This window comes from Plecotus auritus (genome assembly GCF_963455305.1).
Source record: "Plecotus auritus genome assembly, chromosome: 9".
In the NCBI taxonomy this organism is placed as follows: domain Eukaryota; kingdom Metazoa; phylum Chordata; class Mammalia; order Chiroptera; family Vespertilionidae; genus Plecotus; species Plecotus auritus.
In genome coordinates this window covers 145,947,964-145,971,568 of record NC_137783.1, presented here as the reverse complement: position 1 = coordinate 145,971,568, position 23,605 = coordinate 145,947,964, and the positions used below count along the sequence as shown (strand labels likewise).

The window sequence follows — 23,605 nt, the reverse complement described above, 5'->3', positions numbered from 1 at the left end:
GCAGGCAGAGAGGTCAGGAGGTAAAGCCGGGCACCAAGAAGTTGGGGTGCATTTCCTTTCTAAGTGCTAAGCGATGAATAGTTCGGTGGAAAGGCCCCCAGGACATTCTGGAGGAAATTCTCTGGGTATGATGGTGCATGACTGTTTTCTCTGCTCCTTAAACCCTCACCCACCTCCTGAGCAACTCCTGCAGAGACTGAGTCACTCAAGACTCATGGTCTGCACTGAGAAGCCAAAGGCGATTCGGCCACCGAGTGTGATTTTGGCCTCATTCAGACGTAGATGCTGAACAATAGAGCCTTTCTCCAGGAGCCCATCACATGGGCGTCAGGGGATGCAGGCAAGTGACATGGGGGCAGCAGAAGGCATGCCAGTCTTCTGGATGGGCATGCCTGGGTGCCAGTAGGGGCTGTAATAGCTAAGAAGACTCCCAGATGGAAACTTCTGGGCTTCAAAGCCCTCCATCGAATAAATGAAAACCAGAATGCCTTCTTTGTCTTGTTACGACAGTGGATTATAACTTGATTGGGAATGGCTTGCTCTGACCTCTTATAAACACAGTTCAGTAGTAAGAGCACTGGTCTGGGGGTTAGGATTTTGGCAACCATGGACCCTTAAGGTCCAGCTTTTCTCAGAACTGGCTGGGGGACCATGCTCAGTCATTCTGGATTTTGTTTTCTATTGTGTTTCAAGAGAATTGGATTAGAAGCTGTCTGTTGCCCCTCCTGGCTTTAAACACAGATGATCCAATTAGCAATGATGGGAAGAAAAAATTGACTTTTTCTTTGCTTACTTTGATGAGAATCATACTGTTAGTTTTGTGAGTTGCATAATCTTTTTCAGACATATCAGAAGACAGAAACAGAATCCTGGCTATTTCATGATAAACACTATAAAAGTTTTTTTAAGTGGAAAACTCATCATTGCTTTGGGCTGCCACTGTCCAAGAGGCTTGCGTGCGACAGACTCATAGGAGCTCCATGGAGTCAGTTGCAATCAACCCGAAGGCCCTGCTCCAGATTGGCCTGGTGTCTCAGCTGGGACTGTGAGAGTTCAGATTGGGCAGCAGACATCAGGGCACCCTGTGGTCTGGCATCCCAGGCCTAGGCCAACCCTGAGTCCTGGGGTCTTCTGTTCACCCTGCCTGACCTTGGCCAGAGCCCTCAGGCTGTCAAGGAAGAGGGAGGTCTAAGCTGTAGCTTGGGCTGGATTCTCAATTCTCAAGGGATCGTGGGAAGAGAACGGGTAGAATCAGAATGAGGTAGCCAGCCTGATGTTGGGGAAAGCCAGTGAACATGGAGAGCTCAAAATCTTCTCCCCAGGGAGAGGGTGGAAGTTCCACCAGTGAGGGGGTTCCCCGTGGAATCCTTGCCAAGCTCTTGGGGCAAAGGGCCCTGCCCTTTTAAGCCTTATGGTCTGGAATCAAGAGAAATATGATCTATATATATAAAAGCCTAAGCAACCGTTATGATAGAATGACTGGTCAACCAGTCGCTATGACGCGCACTGACGACCAGGGGGCAGACAAGCGCTTAATGCAGGAGCTGCCCCATGGTGGTCAGTGCGCTCTCACAGCCAATCTCCTATGGCCAGCCAACCTCCCCTGGTCCCTCCCCCTGGCCGGCAAACCTCTGGTGGTCCCTCTCCTTATCCAGCAGGCCCCATCCGGCAGCCAGCCCAGCCCAGCCCTGATCAGGACTGGGCCAAATGGCCCTGATAGGCCCTGATTGCCAGCCAGGCCTAGGGACCCCACCTGTGCACGAATTTTGTGCACTGGGCCTCTAGTCTTAAAATAATATTCAACAAGCTCAAATTCCTCTCTCCAGAGCTCTCTTTTAATGCTCACCTTTCCACACTTTAAAAGCCATATGGAGCCCTGGCTGGGCTCAGTTGGTTAGAGCAGTGGTCGGCAAACTCATTAGTCAACAGAGCAGCAAACCGCGGCTTGCCGACCACTGGGTTAGAGCATCGTCCCATGCACTGAAAGGTAGTTCCATTCCTGGTCAGGGCACATACCCAGGTTGCAGGTTTGGTCCCAGTTGAGGCATGTTTGGGAGGCAACTAATCAATGCTTCTCTCTCACATCGATGTCTCTTTCTCTTCCTCTCTCTAAAAATCCATTAGAAAAAATCACATGGAGGATAAGTGGGTTTCTTGTAGTTTTAGCATCTGCCCCCTGCCCAATTTAACCCTGCAAGGTGATCAGCTGGACTGCCCAGTCTGAAACCTGGGTTCACAGCTTACTAGCTCCGGGTACTCACGTCTTCTCAATGAATCAGTTACCTTCGGTGAAAAATTGGGGATAATACAAAACAGAGTTGTTGTGAGAATAAAATGAATTCTTACAAGTAAACTGTTGAAAACCTCATATGGCCCAGAGTAGGTGTCGAGTACGTGCTCGCTGTTGTCATCATGGCATGAGAACTTCACAGTCATTGAGTCATGGGAACTGGCTTTATCCCCATCTTCAAGAAAAACCAACTTCCTCAGGGACCAAGTCAGTAGAAAAGAAACATCTAATTCTGCTGCATCCTTCCTGAGATGACAGATAGGGACCAGACACATCTGGGTGGTGCGTGTTGGAAAATAAATTAGTTTCTTTTAGACCATCTGGAGAAGTCTGTTTTGGAGAACTGAGGTCTCTGGCACAGTATGATGACAGATCATCTGCTGGTGGTCCTCACTTGAGACCCACTGTGTCTGGCATCCTCCCTCAGGAGATCTGGCCTCAGAAATGGCCCTGTGACAGGATGCAAAAAGGCTGTGCCCATCGCTGAGAAGACATTTTAGAATTCAGACAAAGCCAGTTACAAAACTGAAAGTTGGTCTCTGAAACATTTGTTTCCAGAGAAAACAGCAACGTTTCTCAGAAGCAAATGCTTTCGGTTGAAGAACGGAGTAAGTGTCCAGTAGGGAATTCTCACCAAGGCCCAGCTGGCGATTCTTCAGACATGATGTGGGGAATGGACCTGAGAGGGGCTTTTTTTGCCCCCCACACATGTGATTGTCCTGTCAGGGAAGGAGGAGAAAGAGAACATTCATTCATTCAGTTGTTGAACCTGTGCCTATTTTGTGCACTACAGTGCTGGGTCCTGGGGACATGATGATGAAGGAGAGACTTCTGCTGTCATGAAGCCCACAGGGAAGTTCCAAAATTCTGGAATCCTGGAATTTGATTACTGAAGAGACCTTGGAGAGAACAATCCTTGTAATTGTGTTTTTGTGTTTAATCCTCACTTGAGGACATGCTTAGAGAGAGGAAGAGAGAGAGAGAGAGAGAGAGAAATGTGAGATAGAAACATTGATTGATTGCCTTCCGTGCATGCCCTGATCAGAGATTGAACCCACAACCCAGATATGTGTCCTGACCAGGAATACAACTGGCCACGAACTGAGCCACACCAGCTGGGCTCCTTGTAATTCTTTATGTGTTTGTGTCACAGACTTCTTTGAGAAACTAATGAGACCCAAGGATGTTGTTCCCATTAAAACACCTACATACACACACACACACACACACACACACGCACGCACAAACACACATGCACATACTATATATGTACACACAAATTTTGTATACAATTTCACAGTTGTATAGATCCCCTGAAAATCAGCATGTAGATTCCAGGTTGAAAGCTTACATGGCTAGCCAGCTGTGTGACACCCCACCCCACCCTCCACTCACCTCTCAGGAGAGTTTGGGAAGATGTAGGTAATGGCAAGTTGGGTGAAAATTACACAGTGCTCTACTCCCAGCAGATCCTGTGATTCTCTACTACTCAGGAAACAACTGGGGTGAAAACCAAGAAGCTGTTCGTCTCAGGCCCTGCAATTTAGGCAAAGTTTCCAAATGTGGAGGGGTGATTTTACTAGAGAAACCTATTTCCCTTGATCTGAGGCTGGTGGAAAATAAAGTTAAGATTAATGGTGTCATGGGTCAGCTATGGCTTAGCCAAGTAAGAATGACTTTACCCAGAACCTGCCATAATCGGCAGCATAGCACAGAGGTTAGAATCCTGAACTACCAACCTTCATGTGAGTTTGGTGCCAGAGTAGGTTAAACAATAGACACTCTTAGAGAGCTCCTTTTTAAAATCTTCCTAAAAGCTCACACTGATAAACCTCTTCCCATGTTGGTGAAGAGATCCCTGGGTGCTGGGCCCCGTAACCCCTCTGTCCTCTTGGCCATCCTAATGTCCCGGGTGGCATTTCTCCCTCCAGAGAGGCTCCACCCTGAATTTAAAAGTGGCCTCAAACCATTGATGTTACCCTTTGGTGTCTCAGAGGGAGGAACTTGGGACTCTTCATTTATTACGTGATACAGGAGATTTATTGGAGACCAGAGGGCTCAACGGAAAACGTTCTTGATTTATTTCCAGTTGGAAAGGCTTGTTTGAAAGACGCATCAGCCAGCTGCTATTAGCCTCTTGAGTCACAGCAGATCCCTAATCACAGGGGCCTCTATTTCTCAGGAGAGGCACACAGACATCTCAGGAGTCCTGCGTGTCTGCAGGGTTTGCAGCGTGGCCAGTACCATTGCCACAGACACTGGGGCTCGCCAGTGCTCTAACTGGCTCAGCCTTGCTCTAACTTTACTTAGACCAGTGGTCGGCAAACTCATTAGTCAACAGAGCCAAACATCAACAGTACAACGATTAAAATTTCTTTGGAGAGTCAAATTTTTTAAACTTAAACTTCTTCTAACACCACTTCTTCAAAATAGACTTGCCCAGGCCGTGTTATCTTGTGGAAGAGCCACACTCAAGGGGCCAAAGAGCCGCATGTGGCTCGCGAACCGCAGTTTGCCGACCACTGACTTAGACCTTGGGAATATTCGCAGCCATACATTGGGGGTGCTGAGAGGCCATAAAAAGTTACTTAAGTCAAGTGTACAGTTAAGTAGTGGATAAGCCTGTGACTCTTGGTGCCAGACTGGCTGGATTTGAATCCTAGCTCCATCATTGCCAGCTCTGGGAACCTGGGCATATTTTCCCACTCTCTGTGCCTCAGTCTCTGTATCCGGAAAATGGGAATAATAGTGGTACCCATTTCCTAGCATTGTTTTAAGGGTAAAATGAGTCAGTCTTTGTAAGGTGCTTAGAATAGTGCCCAGCATATACATAATAAATACACAAGATGTATCAGCTACTGTTATTGCCGTTGGTATTATTAATAATACCCTTTGGGGTAATAATTTTGGTTTGCGTAAGTGTTAAGGAAGCCCATCGGGAAGTCGTCATAAGTTATCAGGACTGGAAGGACACACAGCCCTGAAGGTTTGGTCCCTTTTAAGGTATGAAGGACCCAGAGGGAAAGAACTGTGAACACTCATGGGCTAGTTGACCTGAAATGAAGTTTTGGCGCCATCTTTGCAATTCCAGATGGCCGAATGCCGTCAGGATTAAGAGTTGGACTTCATGAAATTAAGATAAGTGGATGCTGTGGAGTTTTCACATTTGCATAGAATCTCTTCATTCCATTTGGCAGCCCTTGGCTGATGCCTACTGTATGTCAGGCCTTTAAACCCGGGGCTGAAGATTAAGTTTACCTGTTTCTTCCTGTCTTGGCTGAGCAGAGTACACACAATTATACACCACTACTTGCATACACACATAGAGACACACTCACACAATGCATGCGGGTATTGTCTATCAAGTTCCATTGGCTGTGGCACCAAGGGCTTTATTCAAAAGCCTCAACCTGAATTGGTTCCTGTTGCATTTGCATATCTGTGTGCCAGGTAGCAACCTAGAATCTATTTTAATAAGATAGAAACTGCCACGGAGCGCCAAACCACCGCCACGCCTCAGCCTTTCCTTTTTAACCTGGGAGTGACAGCAGCCGCCTGGCTGAGCACTGACAGGCAGCGGGCCTCGCCTGCCATCTACTGAAGTCTCCCCGACCAGCCTCGCCTCCACGAAGCGAATGGGGAGGCTTTGTTTTTCTTTGGTGGGCCAGACAAGGAGAGCCCCGGAAGGGCTGCCACTCAGCATGACAGTTTCCCTTTGCTAAGATTGGCCAACAGAGGCCAAAGCTGAGAATGTCAGTAAAGACAAACAGTATTTCAAAAGGGCCTTGTGCGGTTCCCTCCTCTCTATGTTCCTTTTGCTTCATCAGCCACGTGCTGTGTGACTGGCTAAGAGGGACATCATTACACCCCAAAAGGAATGAATCTCACACAAGAACACATGTTCTCCATTTCTCTTACTTCTGAAGTTTTTTTTTTAAAGCACCTACATGCTAATGATGCAAACAAAAGCAAGGAAAACCAGTTGAGGAGATTGGCTTACTAGTACGTCTTTTCAAAGCTTCATTGCTTGTTTCTTCTTTCACCGTTTTCCGTGTCAAGAAAGGGCATCTAGAAGTTTAACAGTTCACTTATCACCACACTTTGCATTGGTCTGACACTGTTTTCTCGTGGTGGGAACCTGCTTCCTGCTCAGAAAGGAGAGAGCTCTTGTTGCCTGAACAGCTCAATAATACTGACCCTCTCTCTGCTCTTATGTCCCAGTAGCGTAGGCGTTCCTCTCTCCTTCAGAGCGAAATACTGTTCTAAGAACACAGGATCCTAGGGCAGGTGGCAAGGTGGTTTGGAACATGGGTTTGATATCTAAACAGACCTAAGATGAAATTCCAGCTCTGCCACTTAATAGCTGGGAAAGTCGTTTCCTTTTTCTGAGCTTTAGTTTCTCCACCTGTAAGTAACATGTACAGATATACATTAAACTCACCCCCCGCCTAGGGTTCTCGGAAGCTGATGCAACACAGAACCCCAGAGGTTCCGGGTACCCAGGGACAGTTCAGTAGTGGGCTTCCTCTACCCGGGTTATTGGCTCAGAGTATAGAACGAAGCACCTGAGATTCTGGAAAGTGACTACAGGCTTTAGACAGAAGTCCTCACTTCCTTGGGCAAGTCAGTTCTCTGAGTCTCAATGTTCTTGCTGATTAATATGCAGAATCTTCCTGATGATCTCTAGCCTGGCACACATGAGAGAGAGAGAGTTTGTGTTAAGGCCAGATCCGTCGGAATCCAGACCTGGCTCGTAACTAACACAGTGATGCCTGGCCTGGCACCAGGTCCACCATGTGGAAGGTCCCCAAGGAGCTGTCGGCAAGAGTCCAAGAGTCCTGTCTTGGAGCCTCAAGGAAGTGCTCAGGAGGAATTAGCCTTTACCAGGACAGTGGCAATAACTTAACCTTTCGGTGTTGGCGCTTACTCAAGTGCAAACCGGGATAACAGTCCCAGAAAAAGAAGGAGTTTTTGACGAAGGCCTGAATTTTCAGTCTTTTGAGATTGTTACCGAGGATCCTATGGAACCAGAGGATTGTTCAGCTCCTTATTGAGATTTCAGATTAATATCTGCAAAACTCCCAGAAGTCCTTGGCTCAGATCACTTTCACCAATGGATAGCAGTTAGGTTTCCTATGGGATGTCGTTAACTCTTGGGAGCAAACACCAGGCCTTCGACCTATCTGTCCAGATGTCAGAAGTGTGTTTTTGAAGACGTTTCAATGAGTCGTTCATTCATTCCACAATATTCATTGAGAAGCCCCTCTCTGTCAGCTACTGTTGTGGGCATTAGAACACAGCTGTAAACCAGTGGAAGGCCTTTCCTTCTTTTGGAGCTTCCATCACAGAAAGGGCAGATGGATAATAACTAAACGCACAAATAAATAAACACGTTACTGCAAAGACGCAAACGCCAGGTGAGGCGAGGGAGGCACTGTGAGTTGGATTAGAGCAGTGGTCAGCAAACTCATTCGTCAACAGAGCCAAATATCAACAGTACAACGATTGAAATTTCTTTGGAGAGCCCAATTTTTTCAACTTAAACTTCTTCTAACGCCACTTCTTCAAAATAGACTCGCCCAGGCCGTGGTATTTTGTGGAAGAGCCACACTCAAGGGGCCAAAGAGCCGCATGTGGCTCGTGAGCCAGTGTGCCAACCACTGGATTAGAGTGTTCAGGGAAGGACGCTAAGAGGTGATGTGGAGTTGACAAACAAGAATGGGATAATCCAAGGATGGAACATTTCAGACAGAGGGAAAGGCAGATATAAATGTTGGAAGGTGGGAAAGAGCCCAGGAACTGAAGGGAAGCTCTGGACCTGGAGTGGAGTGAGCGACTGAAAGTTTAGAGTGAGAGATAGGAGCCAGAACACGTAGACCTTATCAGCCGTAATAAGGAAATTTACTCTGGGTGCAGCCAGAAGCCAGTGGAGATTCTAAGCAAGGGAGCGAGACCACATGATTGTGAGAAAATGCTCATAATATAAGATTAGGTGGTGGTGGTGGGGGGGAAAGACTCCCAAATCTAAAATTGTATATTTAGTATTATTTTAACTAGAAACACACATACGCATATTCAGAAAACAAACTGAAAGAAGATGCAACAAAATGTTTAAAATGTTAGCAATGTTTTCTTAGTGGTGGACTGGCTTTTCCTTCATTACTTTCCACAATTTTATAAGTTTTCAACAAGTTTGTATTGCTTTAATAATCAGACTTGAGTCATATGCTTTTTATTTTTACTTATTCATTCACCTATTGAGGGATATCTTGGTTGATTGCAAAGTTTGGCAGTTATGAATAAACAGCTGTGTGTCGGTTTTTGTGTAGACATTAAGTTCTCAATTCCTTTGGGCAACTACCCAGGCGTGTGATTGCTGAATCAAATAGTAAGAGAATGCTTAGTTTTGTAAGAAACCGTCAGATGGCCTTCTAAAGGGGCTGTGCCATTTTGCAGTGTCACAGTGTTAAGAGACAAACTGAGGCTTACTCAACATTTCAAGAGTTTGCTTGAGCAAAATTCGACTTCAAGCAAGCAGCACCAACGTGGTTAGCTGCGCTCCCAATCGTATGCTTTTAAAAGAGTTTGCTGTGCAGCAACTGATGGAGAGAAAGTCAGAGTGACGTGACTTTACTGTGTCTTAGCTCAGATTTGAGCTCAGTGTGGTGGTGCTTTGGAATGTTGGAGCAGTGGAGAAGTTTATGTGGCTTTTGAATGAGGCTGCTCAGAAACAAACTTCTTACCCCTCCCTAATTATGTATGCAAACGAATATTAACATTCCTTGTTTCGTCCCATAGATTTGAATGTAACCTGCCGGTACGCAGGCGTATTCCATGTGGAGAAAAATGGTCGCTACAGCATCTCACGGACTGAGGCAGCTGACCTCTGCAAGGCTTTCGATTGCACCCTGCCCACCATGGCCCAGATGGAGGAAGCCCTGAAAGTGGGGTTTGAGACCTGCAGGTGAGAGCCCATGCTGAGCACGGGCTGCCTTGGCCCTAGGGGGTGGGGCTTAGCACCGGGAAGGCTCCTCTCTGGTTTCTGATTGGATGATTGCCTGGAGGCCTCACCTATTAATTTGGCCAAGTCAATCTGGAACTTGCCTGACAAAAGAAATCTGAAGCCCTCTAAAGACACCTTTGTAAATGATAGCGGGGCTACCCAGAGGAGGCTATTCAGGGTCAACAGCTGGAATCCTAACGCCTGCAGTGCTTCCACATGGCGCTCCCCTGGCTTTGAAGAAACGTGCAATATTATTGTAGGAACCACAAGAAAACGTAAACCAAATAACAGTGATTAAAGTAAATATGTGCCTGGCGGAGTCTAGGCCCTGCAGACTTGGCTTAAAGCAGATTTTTCAAACAACCCTCTCTCTTTCTGTTTCTTTATTCTCTTCTATGTTGCTTTAGTTTGAGAGGGTTACCAAAAAAAAGGTCATGAAAATTATTAAGACAAATTACTAGCGACTGGAAAAGAATGGGAGGGACTCAGAAAGGCCTCCTGAGAGGCTTCTGTGGAGACCACGTGCTCCTGGAGCTTTCCTCAAACCCTCCGGCCAGTGGTGCCCTTTAAGAGCACACTGTGGAGAAGACCACAGGGAAGTGTATGCTTTGGTTGGTTTTCACTAGAAACACTCTAAGGCATCTGAACAACTGCTCGGTTTCCATCCCAGTCCACCCTTCTGTGCTTTTGCAGTGGAATGCCACTAGGAACATTCAATACATCAATCTCCGTCCTTGGTTAGAGAGAAGGATACCCACTTTATGAGCAGGAGCGGAGGCTCTTGCTGGAAAGGAAAATCTTTACGTCTTAAACTGTAACCATAGCCACCTGTGGCGATCTACACTTAAATGAAATGAAATGAAAACCTGGATTCTTCAGTGGCACAGTAGCCACAAATGGCTAGTGGCTCCTGTGTTGGTTACAGACTGTGTCCATGATCACAGACAGTTGTATTGCGCAGCATTGCTCTAAAGCAGAGAGCAGCTGGAGGAGACATCGGCATGCATTCAGAGATATGTTGGCGAGAACATGAAAGGAGCAGAGAAAGGGAGATAGTTCTGAAGCTGCTCACCCTGTGCTGCGGTCTGCAATGAAGAATCCATTGATTCTATTCCCAAGACTAATTGTTTAACCACAGCTGGGACTAGGACAGCAAGAGAAATCCACTGAGAGTGTGCATTTAGTGAGCTGAATTTTGATTGTGAAATGCAGACAAGGCCTACTTACCGAATACAGAAATGTTCTCATAGGCTGAAAAAGAGGGAAGTTGTTACTGTCTGCATTGCCCCATCAGGGAGTGCACAGATGCTGGGCACTTGCCCACAACCCCTCACTGAACCCTCAAAGGGCACCACGGTAGATTATATTACCCTCCTTAAGGATGAAGCATCAAAAGCTCAGAGAAGTTCCCGAGCTCGGCCTGGGCCACATCACTGGCATGGGGAGGAGTTCCAGATTCAGGTCCTGCTTCGCCTGAGCCCAGGACAAGATTTTAATGACCAAACCCCATGGAAGGACTGAGAGCAAAGGGGAGATGCAAGAATGATGCACGGATTTCCTGAGCATTTCTTTTCTCCCTGTGAACAGCGTCCCACTCATGCTATAGGCACACATATAAATGTTAATATCCCCAAATGTACAGTGGGACACACAAAACCGGCCGTCGACATGATGTGGCAAAAACTCAGGAATAACTTAACAAGGGAATGTAGATTCTAGATCAGGGGTGGGCAAACTTTTTGACTCGAGGGCCACAATGGGTTCTTAAACTGGACCGGAGGGCCGGAACAAAAGCATGGATGGAGTGTTTGTGTGAACTAATATAAATTTAAAGTAAAGGAGCGGAGGGGAGAGCAAGAGAACCCTCCGCTCTTTTGGCTCCGCGGGCCGGATAGAACAGCCAAACGGGCGGCCCGCGGGTCGTAGTTTGCCCACGGCTGTTCTAGATGGTCAGTGTTATATACAGACTTGGTGCATGCAGTAAGGGAGTAGGCTTACCGCGTATTATCATTTAAAAAAGAAAAAGAGAAACACTATGCCAAAGAAATCTATTGTTCCACCCATAGCTGAAATTAAGCATTGCAAAACTCATTTCCATAATTTCACTTAGGTAGCAATGAATCAGCTATGTGCCATAGCACAGATGGCAGAGTCTCAGGCTATGAGAAAACCTTAGCTGTCTGCCCCACCCTGATTAGTAGCAATTCTCAGATATATGGAAACTTACTCACATTTAATTACGACCCCTCCCCCCACCAAGCTAAGGCGTCTTTGGAGAAACCAGTCAGTTGGTTTAGATGAGGAATTAGTCATGCAAGCTGCAATTGCAACATAGTCTTAATGAGGTCTATGTGCTTGGAAATGTCAAACTCACAGCCATTTCCATGGTCTTGCAGGGTCATGCACTATTGTTGCCACTGGCAGGAGAGATTAAAAGGATTGAGGCTGTGCCTTAGCTTTGCATTTTTTTTAAAAAAAACCTGCTGGATTTAGCTTCTCCTTCTCTGCCTTTCCCCTGCCTCCACCTCGTCCCTTGCAAATGATGTTTTCTCAGCCCACATCTCATTTTTTGTTTGAGGCATTTACTAGTATATTCCAGAGAGATTGTGCCATGCTCAGCCGCCCTGATGCTGAGGGAAGAGGCTGGGTGACGCATGTTTTATCTGAAGGAGTCTCCAGCTCCAACAGGCTCCCAGAAATACCTTGGTGGGGGCAGAGCCGTTTAAGTGCTTCAATGGCTGTGATGCTCCTGGAAAATTCCTGAGCTAAATGAGGCATTGCTATCTACTGACTTAATCGCTGTTACTCCTATTTTAATGACGGTCCATTTACTTCCACCGGCAGTGAAATTCTGCCTGGGATGTTCATGAGGCGAAATGCTCATGCATCTGGCATATGAACAAGCCTTCGTGTTTAGAGTAACGTTTGAATGAAGGGATCACAGGAAAAGGCGAGGCGGGGAGAGAAGCATGGGGATAGGAAATAAGGCAGATTTGGCATTTGCGGGCTGAAATGATCAGCCACCTAATAATATCGTAAGGGAGCTGGTCATTTTATGCATTTTCTGACAGGGTATGATAGTCATGGAGAGAGCCACAGTGGATCTCACATCATGAAGTGGTCATTCTTTTATCTCCTGTGACTTGGACTTCTTTCTGTTTGTCCAAACTGACTTGACCACAACTTTTATTTGAAACTATTTTCTTTCACAAATCTCTTTTTTTAAAAAAAGTTTTTATAGAGCCCTAAATGAAATCACTTTGTCTCTATTAGCCTTGATCCCTCTCACTCTCCCTCTGCTGTTATTTTTGGATTTCACATAACTCCCTGGCTGAAACCTTGAACGTCCCTTCGGGGTGAGTTGAATGAAGCGTTGCACTGCATGACATGTCATTTGATGGGATGTGATGAAATACCGTCACGGCCTCGCAAGTGGATAACCACTGCTGTTGCTTTTGCAGGTACGGGTTCATAGAAGGGCACGTGGTGATCCCCCGCATCCACCCCAACTCCATCTGTGCCGCAAACAACACAGGGGTGTACATCCTCACCTCCAACACCTCCCAGTACGACACGTACTGCTACAACGCTTCAGGTTGGTTCCAAGTGGATTGTCTTTGTGTTTGGGGTCACTTTTGGCGGGCAAGCCCGTGGCAGCGTGGCCAAGAGCGGTTCAATCTGGGCTCACGTGGGGATTCCCAGAGCTTCCAGATGTTCAGGGAACATCTACAGCAGAGAGAAAATTCCTGTCTATAGGGTGCTTGCCTGCTAAGCTGGGGAGGCCAATAGTAAGTTAGTAAATATTAAATACCTTCTATGAAGCCAGGGAGAGAGAGAAGAGCTGTGAAAGAGAAGGCAGAGCAAGAGGCTCCAGAGTTCTAGGGGAGCTTTCTTCCGAGAAGGTGGTCAGAGAAAGAGCCTCTGAGGAGGCACATCTAGGAGAAACCCTGCGTGAAATGCGGGAGAGAGCCATGAGCAGAGTGGGTAACCGGTGCAAAGCCTGGCAGCGTGCGGGAGCATCGCGGCCTGTTCCGGGAACAGCAGGGAGGCCAGGTGATCAGAGTGGAGAATGCCAAAGAATGAAGTCAGAGAGGTAAGCAGGCGCCAGATCACCTCAGGCCTTGTAGGCCACAGATGAGAGTTTGGGTTTTGTTCTCAGTGTGATGGGAAGTCACTGCAGGGTTTTGGATGGTGGGGTTACATGAATCCAAGGACAGCATTGGAGTACAAAGCAACTGGCTTAGCTTAGAGGGATTGATCATATGTTGGGGCTGGAGAGAAGGCTGGGAGGACATGCAGTACGCCTTTGACCTTGTCGAGTGTCCCTACCTACCCAACAGTTGAGAGCTTGACAACTAGAGAATAAGGAAACTACCTTAAGATGTGCATGCTGGGCTGCTGGCCAGGCCCCTCCCTGTCTAAGGGGCTTGCTTCCAACTACTGGCCTAAAAACACATGTTTGCAAGTCTAATTCAGGCCGCAGCAAAACTAAAGAATTCTTTGCATCGTGAATCTTCAGGGTCTTTTGAGAAGGGTCAAACCCATACACGTCAATGTTTTGAATGCCAACAATCAAATATCTTACTTCTCCACCCGAGCCTCCTGTTCCCCGAAAAGGTTTGAGGTTGTGTGAAGGGGATGATAAAGACACCAGGTAAACTTGACCCTTCTACCTGGCACGCTGGTTTTCCTTAAAGACAGGAAGGGCAGACTTCCTGTCTTTCAATTAGCTGGAAAGTGATTGAAGACATGTTCTATATGAGTCAAACACAGATATTGTTATATGATGACCTAAGGCATTATTTTTATGAGACAAACACAGATTTTATATATGGTAGTAGAATATAAAATCTACATGGCTTTTTAAGCTAAAGTAGGGACATCAAAGAAATTGTGAGATTACATCAGTAGCTTTAGATGACGCCATGCCACCCACTGTTGCATGAGCAGTAGCGATCAGAGTGAGAATTCAGAGGGGGGAAATCTAGAGTTTAGGACAAAGAGAAATTACCAGGGCTGGTTAGTTGAAATGGAGTGACCAAAATATATATATAGGGCACTAAACCTATGGAGGAACACTCAAAATAAGGAGAAAACTGTAGACTATTTACTCCTCCCGGTCATATGAATAAAGAACACAAATGGCATTTGACCACAAGGAGGCTAGTCCAACTGAGGCTGCACAGTACATGGCCCATACCCAGATTCCAAACCCATTCCCAGAATGTCCATTCTAATGACATGAGAATGAGAAAAAACCCCTGCAAATAATTAGGAAATAGACACAGACCCACATGTGGTCAAGCTAGTGGTCCTTGAGGTCTGAAAGGTTGGCGACCACTGCCCTAGAGTGTCTCTGGGTTCGGCCTGCTCTGTCTCCCGCTGAGCTGTGTTGGGTGAATGTCTGCAATAAATTATGCTGTTGCATATCCACGTTGTCTCACCTGATTTACAAGTTTCTGTCACTTGCTGAAAAGAACCCTAATTCAAAAAAGTAGAGACTCACATTGTTTTTATTGCCTGGAAATGAAGTCATCTAGGCAAGTTACTACTGAGACTTTTCTCCCTGTCCTTATTTTTGCCCAGGAGATCGGGCCTGTCCTCAGAGAAGTGAGTGAAGAGTACTATTCACTTCCCTCCTCTTTTAGGGGTGTGTGTGTGTGTGGGGGGGGGTACTTTAGTTGAAAAGTTGAGAAGTCCTGGGAGTGTACTGCATACCAAAGTGGCTGTATTAAAGTAGTGAAATTCAGAGTGACATTTATCTTTTTCTCTTTTCCAAATTTACTCAATATGGGTAGGCTGCTTTTATAAGTTTTTAAGTCTATTGGTTGATCGGCTATATGTGCTCAGTACTGTGCTGGGCAGAGTGGAATAAGAAAGAGCCAGGACCATATTTCTTATCTTGAGAATTAATCTTGAAGCAACAAGACAAAAAGTGAAGCCGCTTGAGAAGAATGTTTATCTAAAGATAAACTCCTTTCATTATACTGTCTTGGCTTAGAGTCAGCTGATGGGGGTATTAAGTAAGCTACAGATCTTGATAACCTTCTGCACAATGTGACAGATCTCCTTGGAAAGATCCTTGCATCCAACTAAGCTTGAGAACTACCAGCAGGACCCAGTGATGCGATCAACTACCAGCAGGACCCCCAGCAAACTGGTTGCAGGGACTGAAGCCAGCTCAATCTTAGCAGATAGCTTCTGCATGCTTACAATTTCAGCAATGTTTTTGTAAAACACAGCCTGTGGTTTACAAATGAAAATGAGGCAGACCCTGCAAAGGCTTGATTTCTATTGCCTCATCTGTCAGCGATAAGGCCCAGCATGAGCCTGGTGGCTTCTGTGTAAACAACACAGAGAACTCACTTGAATGAGTTCATTTTTAAAATTGGCTTTGAACAAAAAGCCTCGCTTTTGAAGGAGAAATTTAGGAAAGATTCTATATTTACTTGTTTATTCGTTTACTCATTTATTGAATAAGTATTTATTGGATACCTAGAATGTATCAGGCATTGAGGAAGGTATCTTTCAGTCTGGGGCCGAGTGACGGACTAGACCAGTGATCGTCAAACTCATTAGTCAACAGAGCCAAATATCAACAGTACAACGATTGAAATTTCTTTGGAGAGCCAAATTTTTTCAACTTAAATTTCTTCTAACGCCACTTCTTCAAAATAGACTCACCCAGGCCATGGTATTTTGTGGAAGAGCCACACTCAAGGGGCCAAAGAGCCGCATGTGGGTTGCGAGCCGCAGTTTGCCGACCACGGGGCTAGACTGAATAGTTAACATTTCCTTGGCTTTTTTTGGTGCAGTGGAGGCAAGGTTTTGAGATGCAGCCCACCAGGAAGCTCACCTCAGAGTCTTTCTAACAAATCTTTAGGTTCAGGAAGACCGCACCAGGCCTGATTGTCCCAGCAACGCAATGCTCATTAAACAGAATGAAAGGCCTAATGAGGCCCTGCTGTCTGACACGGTAGCATGAATGTACTGATTGCACATTTGGGTCACCATCCTGCCAGGGTGCCTGCCAGATCTGATGTTCTTTATAAGAGTTAAGGTGAATTGGAGCATAAAGGGGGTCCATTTGAACAAATGCTCTAATCATTTACAAAACTCTCTTAGAGTTTTTGACATCATGTCCCCTTCTATTACAACTTAACTCCTAGAAATTCCCAGTGTAACCTGCAGTTATGTTTGAATTGGGGGCGGGGGTGCTTCCATTCTTGCCATTAAGAAGTTATAATCCAAGGTCTGATTCTGGGTCTGTATAATGTAACAATATCAGAAGCATGTCACAGGTCAGACCAGTTCTGGTGGTGCCCCCCTGGCAGATTGGGTAGCTGCTCTTCAACATCACCTAGATCGACTATTTGCCCTGATTCTTAAATGAGGGATTTATTGGAAAAATGTTTTGAAAACTAGAAAAATCTAAAGAATGTTAATTATCATTGTCCCTCATGATCTTGTGAATTCCTCAAAAGCAGGGACAAGAAAATAATTTTTTTGCTTCTTTTTTATTATGTGTTGAGTAAATGCCTAAAATAATGAATACATGGACTGATATATCTGGAGCTGCCTTTAATTATTTCTCATTGCATTGCCATTCAGGGTTTATCTAAATGTTTTTTGATCTGTTTACATTTGCGGACTATTTGAGGGGTTTACATCTTAGCCGTGTTTACTAGAAGAATGGACTTTTTTTCCTTTTTCAACAAATATTTGAGCCCCTCTCTGCCCCCATCACACATAAATATCCTGGCCAAGACAGATAAGGTTCCTACTCATCTTGCGGAGCTTAAATATTTCTATGGAGGTGTGTGTGTAGCAGGTGGTAGGGGTTAGGAGATGTGCCATGAGCAGTCATCGAAGAAAATGAACAGGATAATTTTAGGTAGTGGTAAGCCTGAGGAAGAAACGAGAGCAGACCATGTGTGATGGTGACGGGCATGGGGGAGTGTTGAGGGGCTAGTTTACACTGGATGGTGAGGAATGGCCTTCCCAAGGAGGCAACTTCTCTTTGAAGAGTCTCTCTTCTGAGAAATCTTTGAATCAGCCTTTGCAAGAAGAGCTTTTCCTAAAACTTGCTTTTCTCTAGTTGAATATGTAAAGCTGCCATTTAGTTTCACTATGAGGCCAAAGAAATAGGCAGGTAAAGGACATCCCTTTATCTATGGGAAAAGATCTCCTAGGAACTGGGAAGCAACCAAACCCTTTTTTGTTCAACTTGTGTTTTTGTCTAATGTTAGGATACCAAGTGGTTTATGGCAGGACATTTAAAATATTTGTGATAATAGCCTTCCTTGTGATAGCAATCTGCCTGCCTGCCTTCATCTATCCATTCATCCATCCATTCATCCATCCATCCATCTATCCATCCATCCATCCATCCATCCATCCATCCATCTATCCATCCATCCATCTATCCATCCATCTATCCATTCATCCATCCATCCATCCATCCACCCATCCCTTTCTTCCTTGCTCTTTGCCAACAAGCCACTCTAATGTGTGCTTCATTAGGGAAAGACCATGCCTATCTTATGCATCGCTGTACCCCCATCCTTCCACAATGCCTGATATAGAACATATGTATTTGTTAATGAATGAATTTGTTGGGATGGGAAGAATAACGAGTGAGCTTCCAAAAATGTGTAAAGCTAAATAAAAATGAAAAATGCATCACAAAGGCCAGAGAAGTTCCCAGGATTCTTAACCAAATTTCAGAAAAGGAAAATATTTGCGGTAAGTTATAATAAAACTCCATCCTAATTAACTAAAAGAAATAGGAATTGATTTTGCTCATATTTTTTAGCATTCTCATGCCTTTTTTCTTTTCTACCTCATAGCACCGCAGAAAGAAGATTGTGCCCCAATCACAAACCTGACGAATGCCTTTGATGGACCAATATCCATAAGTACGTATCTCTTCTAACCTTCTTGGGAAAGGGATCAAGTGCATTTCAATGTTTTATATTTGACTAGAATAGCAGTCATTTCCCTAAGGCTAGGCCCCTTGGCTATGATTCTATGTTCCTTCCTCTTTTTCTTCAATGGCTTAAAACTGTTATCTGGTTTACCCAATGCACTGTTTCTCAAGCTTCAGTCATTTGAAAACCACTCTCACTTTTTTGGGCACTTCTATGTACACAGCACTATTATTGATTTTTTTTTTCATTTAATTGACCCATTCTTTTCTACTTAGAATGCATTTATTAAAACAAACAAGCAAACAAACAAAACTGCAAATGAAAAGCCAGCATCCCTGGACATCATGAGAAAGTACCCTTAAAAATAAATTTAAATGTAGGGGAAATTAAATAATGTTCTTAAATTCTAGCAGCTGAAGGCTCTGAGCTATATTCTCTCTCACAGCGGGGGATTATGAAGAGGTAGGATAGGGACATTCTAGCCCCCAAGATTTTGTGTTTGATTTAACTGGAGTGTTGAAAGATAATTACAAAGGGTATAAACTTCCTGATTCAACATTATCTGAAATGATTCCCAGAAGTAGGCACCTGGCACTGTAGAAAAGTGTCCCAAACAAAACTTTCAAATAGGTCGACTTATTACCTCTGATCTTACTGCCTCTGAGCCTCACTTCTAGAGAAGTATGACAGGTTGAGGAGGCCTAATGTGTGCCTGCTAAGAGCCAGACCTCTCAGTGTGCCTAGGAATAGTGGTGACAGTGGCAGGGGGACAAGAATCTCCCTGGACCATACAAACCCAGCCCCCACTGTTATGGAGGGATTTGTCCCTGGCCTGTGCCTTGCAATAGGAATGGAGGCCTGCAGTGTGACATGTGCTGTCTCAGTCATGCCTGGTGTGGAATCCCAGTACCTTACTACCTGGGTGAACTTAGAGGAGTGACTTACTCTTTCTGAACCTCCATTTCTCATCTGGGTAGTGAAACAACATATGTGATTTTTCCCCCCCTGAGAATTAAGGAAAAGCATTTGTCTAATGCATGCCTGGCCCATAGGAGATGCTCAATAAATGTCCCACTTCCTTGGTCCCCACAGATGTCTTCTGAAGTCCAGACCTGTGCAAATTTGGTCATATTTCCTTATCACATCCTCATCTGCAGAGATTATCAGGGTGATTGAGACTTAGGAATGTTTTTAAATTTAATGTTTTATGAAAAAGAGGCCCGTTGCACGAAATTCGTGCACAGGGCGGGGGGTGTCCCTCAGCCCACCCTGCACCCTCTCCAATCTGGGACCTCTCAAGGGATATCCAACTGCCCATTTAAGCCTACCTGGATCGGGCCTAAATGGGCAGTTGAACATCCCTCTCACAATCTAGGACTGCTGGCCCCCAACTGCTCGCCTGTCTGCCTTCTTGATTGCCCCTAACTGCTTCTGCCTGCCAGCCTGATCACCCGCTAACCACTCCCCTGCCAGCCTGATTGATGCCTAACTGCCAGCCTGTTTTCCCTTAACTGCCCTCCCCTGCCGGCCTGGTCCCCCCAACTTCCCTCCTCTGCTGGCCTGGTCACCCCTAACTGTCCTCCCCTGCAGGCTTGATCACCCCCAACTGCCCTCCCTTGCAGACCTGGTCCCTCCCAACTGTCCTCCCCTGCTGGCCATCTTGTGTCCACATGGGGGCATCCATCTTTGACCACATAGGGGCAGCCATCTTGTGTGTTGGAGTGACAGTCAATTTGCATACTACTCTTTTATTAGATAGGAGGATTAGATAGGATAAAGGCCTGGTTCACGGGTGGGGGCTGGCTGGTTTTCCCTGAAGGGTGTCCCGGATCAGAGTGGGGGTTCCCTTAGGGCGTGGGGCGGCCTGGGTGAGGGGCCTGTGGTGGTTTGCAGGTTGGCCACGCCCCCCAGCAACCCAAACAGAGACCCTGGTATCTGGGATTTATTTATCTTCTATAATTGAAACTTTGTAGCCTTGAGTGGAGGCCTAGGCCGGCCAGGGTGTGTGGAAAGCTTGGCTTCCTCCATTGCCGGGGAAACCCAAGCCTTCTGCTCTCTCTCCATGGTGGCAGCCATCTTGGTTGGGTTAATTTGCATACTTGCTCCTGATTGGCTGGTGGGTGTGGCTTGTGGGTATAGTGGAGGTATGGTCAATTTGCATATTACTCTTTTATTAGATAGGATAGTTCCACTTGGGCAAGCTAGATAGGTGGACAAAAGGAATCTTTAGTCCTTTCAGTGAATGACATGCAGCAGAAAATAACTTCAGATAAATGTACACTTGGGCAGTGAGTAGCCCGTATTTGAAAGCAGCAAATATTTTCAGGGAGGAACAATGAATGAATTCATCCTTGCTTTTCCTCTTCCTGTCCATTCTAGTCATTTTGTTGTTTAAACCAAAGATTTTGATCTTAGTATACATCTGTGCTTCCTAATTTCAAGGTTGAATTTCATTGAGAATGACAGAGGCTTTTTCAACACTCAAGCATGATAATTTCTGAGTCAGGAGTAGGGATTTACTTAAACTGACAAAATTGTACCCTTAGAAAGAAAATCTTATTCTTCTTGGGTTTGCAACTATATATTCCCTGCTGATGCTAATAGCCTCTATTTCTCCTCCCTCTTATCCTCTCTAGAAATCAATGGAACTAATGGCACAAAGTTAACACGTGCTTGAGAAGGGGAATAGGGACCAGGCAGGAGATTTATCACTTATTAGGCACCCACTATACTTTGAATACCGTGCAAGCACTTTACACACAATATTACATCATGTTCATAACGGAATGACAAAACTGAAGCTCAGAGAGGTAACTACCTTTCCTGGAGCCACACAACAGTGGAATCCAAACATGGGGATTCCCAAACACAATCTCTTTTTCCCCCCTCCATTTCCCAGGTGCGTGAGTAGTCAGGGGAGTGTACACTTTTCTCAATACTTCAGCCACACATCCCCCACTGACAGGTAGTGTAGGTGTTGCTTTTCCTAATAAAGAAGAAAAGCAGCTTTACAGTCACCATCTTATTTGATAATTCACAGTCTTTTCTATACTCAGAAAGTGTCAGCTGACACATTCTAAAAGTGCCTTCTCTCTCTCTCCCAGCTATTGTTAACCGGGATGGTACCCGCTACACCCAGACGGGCGAATACAGAACTAACCCTGATGACATCAACAGCAACAATACTGAGGATGATATCAGCAGTGGATCCTCCAGTGAAAGAAGCACTTCAGAAAGTTACATCTTCCACACCCACTTTCCGACTGCATACCCGACCCAAGACCAAGACAGTCCTGGAGTATCCTACTACCCGGAGGATACCCCCGACACCAGTAAGGACAATGAATCACTGGGCTTCCCAATAGCGATTCATTTGCAAAAACATCTCGGTCCTTCTTGAATGATATGACTCACATGCAGTGTGTCTCCCGCCTCTGGAAGCTGGTGATGGCATTTGGGGAGGTGGGCTGTGCTGGTAGTCAGTGCCCTGTGTGCATTGACTGCTATTGCCAACATTTTCTCTTTTTTTCACCTGCAACTGTGTTTTTCTTACCTTTGGGATACGAAGTGCCATGTCAAAAGTTTTTTTTTAGAACTTTCCTTATTCTCTTGTCCCAGCGATATGGTGACATCAAGCCTGATGCATAAATGGTTCTCAGTTTTGCATGTTTCCCGCTGGTTGTTACCCACCTCTGGATGAGACTTTCCTAAGCTAGGACCACAGCAGATGCATACAAGCCATTCTGTTTCTGTTTCTCTTAACTTCATCTTTTTTTCTGTTTTAACCTGATTTATACTCATGTTATTGACTGTGTAATATTCAGTCATATTCATCATCCATGGTTTCTGAACAATTCCTTTGTTTTTTGGTCTAGGGAAACATAGCTGGAGGAGTTATCTGATCAAATGAAATCTGCTTAAGAGTTTTATATGCCAGCTGTAGGGGAAGGCTCTTAGCACTGGCTTGGTTTGTAAGGGTCATTCATTACCTTGGGACAGGGAGGGTGGGAATATGGAAGCAATGCCTTTGAGGTCTCTGGGTTTGGGCCCCTTGTGCTTCGCTTGCATTGGGAAGCGTTTATATCTCCCTCTTGTCTCTTTCTTCACTTCCCTCTTTGCTTTCCCCGACAGGGTTTGTTTTAAAACATGTTTCCAGGTTGGCTGTGTTCCTTCCGTAGAAGATTATTCAAACTCAGGCAGGGCGTCTGCCTCTTGAGTTGCTTTCCTAGTATGGTGTGGATTTGCTCTTTTCCTGGCTATGGCTCGTGAGGGGTGGAACTCTGCTCTCCAAAGAATGAGGCAGAGATTTACTGGGTTGTGAATGCTCGAGACGAGGACCCTTTCCATCCCGTGTCACCCAGAAGCCAGGGAAACCTCCAAAGCCCCGTGAATCAATGTAAGGTTACTTGCTCAGCCGTGGATTAAATTTCTATTAGCGGCTTGCTGAGTGAGTGGTGCATGTAGGTTTGGGGTCCTGGTCATCTTCTGCAGATTCTTTGAAGTGCCTAGCATTTCAAAAAGCAGGCCCTTGCAGATTGCCCATGCTTTCCCAGAATATTGGCTCTCTGGAGCCAGCAGTTTGTCACTCCTTGTTTATAGACCCACAGACAGCCTTTCTTGAGAGAAACTTCTGCAGACCAAGCTGGCCGTGGTGCTGGCTACTTGCTACTCCTTGATTTCCCTGCCCTTAAAGGTGCTTAAGGTAGTCCTGATAAAGATGCTTATCTTGTCAGATGCTGGCAGATACTGGTCTCAGCAGGAGGCAGGTCATGTTTACCCTAAACCTCCATTTCCCAAAGAAGAAAATCCTGACAAACTATAGCTTGTGAGAACTAGATGAAGTTCACATTCCAGCTGCGAGTAGCCTATCTAAAATAGGGAGTATTTCACCTGTGCTTTAAGAAAGCCAATCAGCACATTTAAGAAACATTCATAGCACATCGTTTAAGGACTGTGCTTTTTCTGCCTGTTAGTCAGCAAACATATATTGAATACCTACTATGTAATGGGCTTATTCAAATGCTTAGGATCCAGTAGACAATACCCTTAGAGAGTGATACAGAAGAGAAGTAAGGGTTAGTAAGCTAGTCATTCATTCAACCAATATTTGAGGTCTTCTCTGTGCCAGATGCTGCCCTCGTTACTGAGTACTCTGAGTTGGACCTACTTTCATGGAGCCTATACACTGTTCAGAAAGCAAGGAAGGAGTGTGCTAGGAGGTTTTGCTGAAACATAATTCAGGATTTAGGTTGAGAAGAGAACTGTGCTTTCCTCTTTCCAGAGCACTTGGCTAAGTTTCTTTTAGTAGTTAAGGAAGAGAGAGAGAGACTTATTTATCCACCAGACTGAGTCCAGGGCTAACCCCAGAGTGACTGAAGTGCT

At 45.4% G+C, this 23,605-nt stretch overlaps 1 protein-coding gene across 1 annotated transcript in view; it reads left to right on the top strand.

Annotated features, from left to right (window-relative positions):
• Window positions 1–23,605, top strand: part of CD44 (CD44 molecule (IN blood group)) — an 89,999-nt gene that overhangs the window by 25,612 nt on the left and 40,782 nt on the right. The window contains 4 exon segments of the mRNA XM_080641153.1: window positions 9,089–9,254; window positions 12,755–12,888; window positions 18,143–18,211; window positions 21,328–21,555. Of these exon segments, the coding sequence (XP_080497279.1) occupies window positions 9,089–9,254; window positions 12,755–12,888; window positions 18,143–18,211; window positions 21,328–21,555 (597 nt within the window).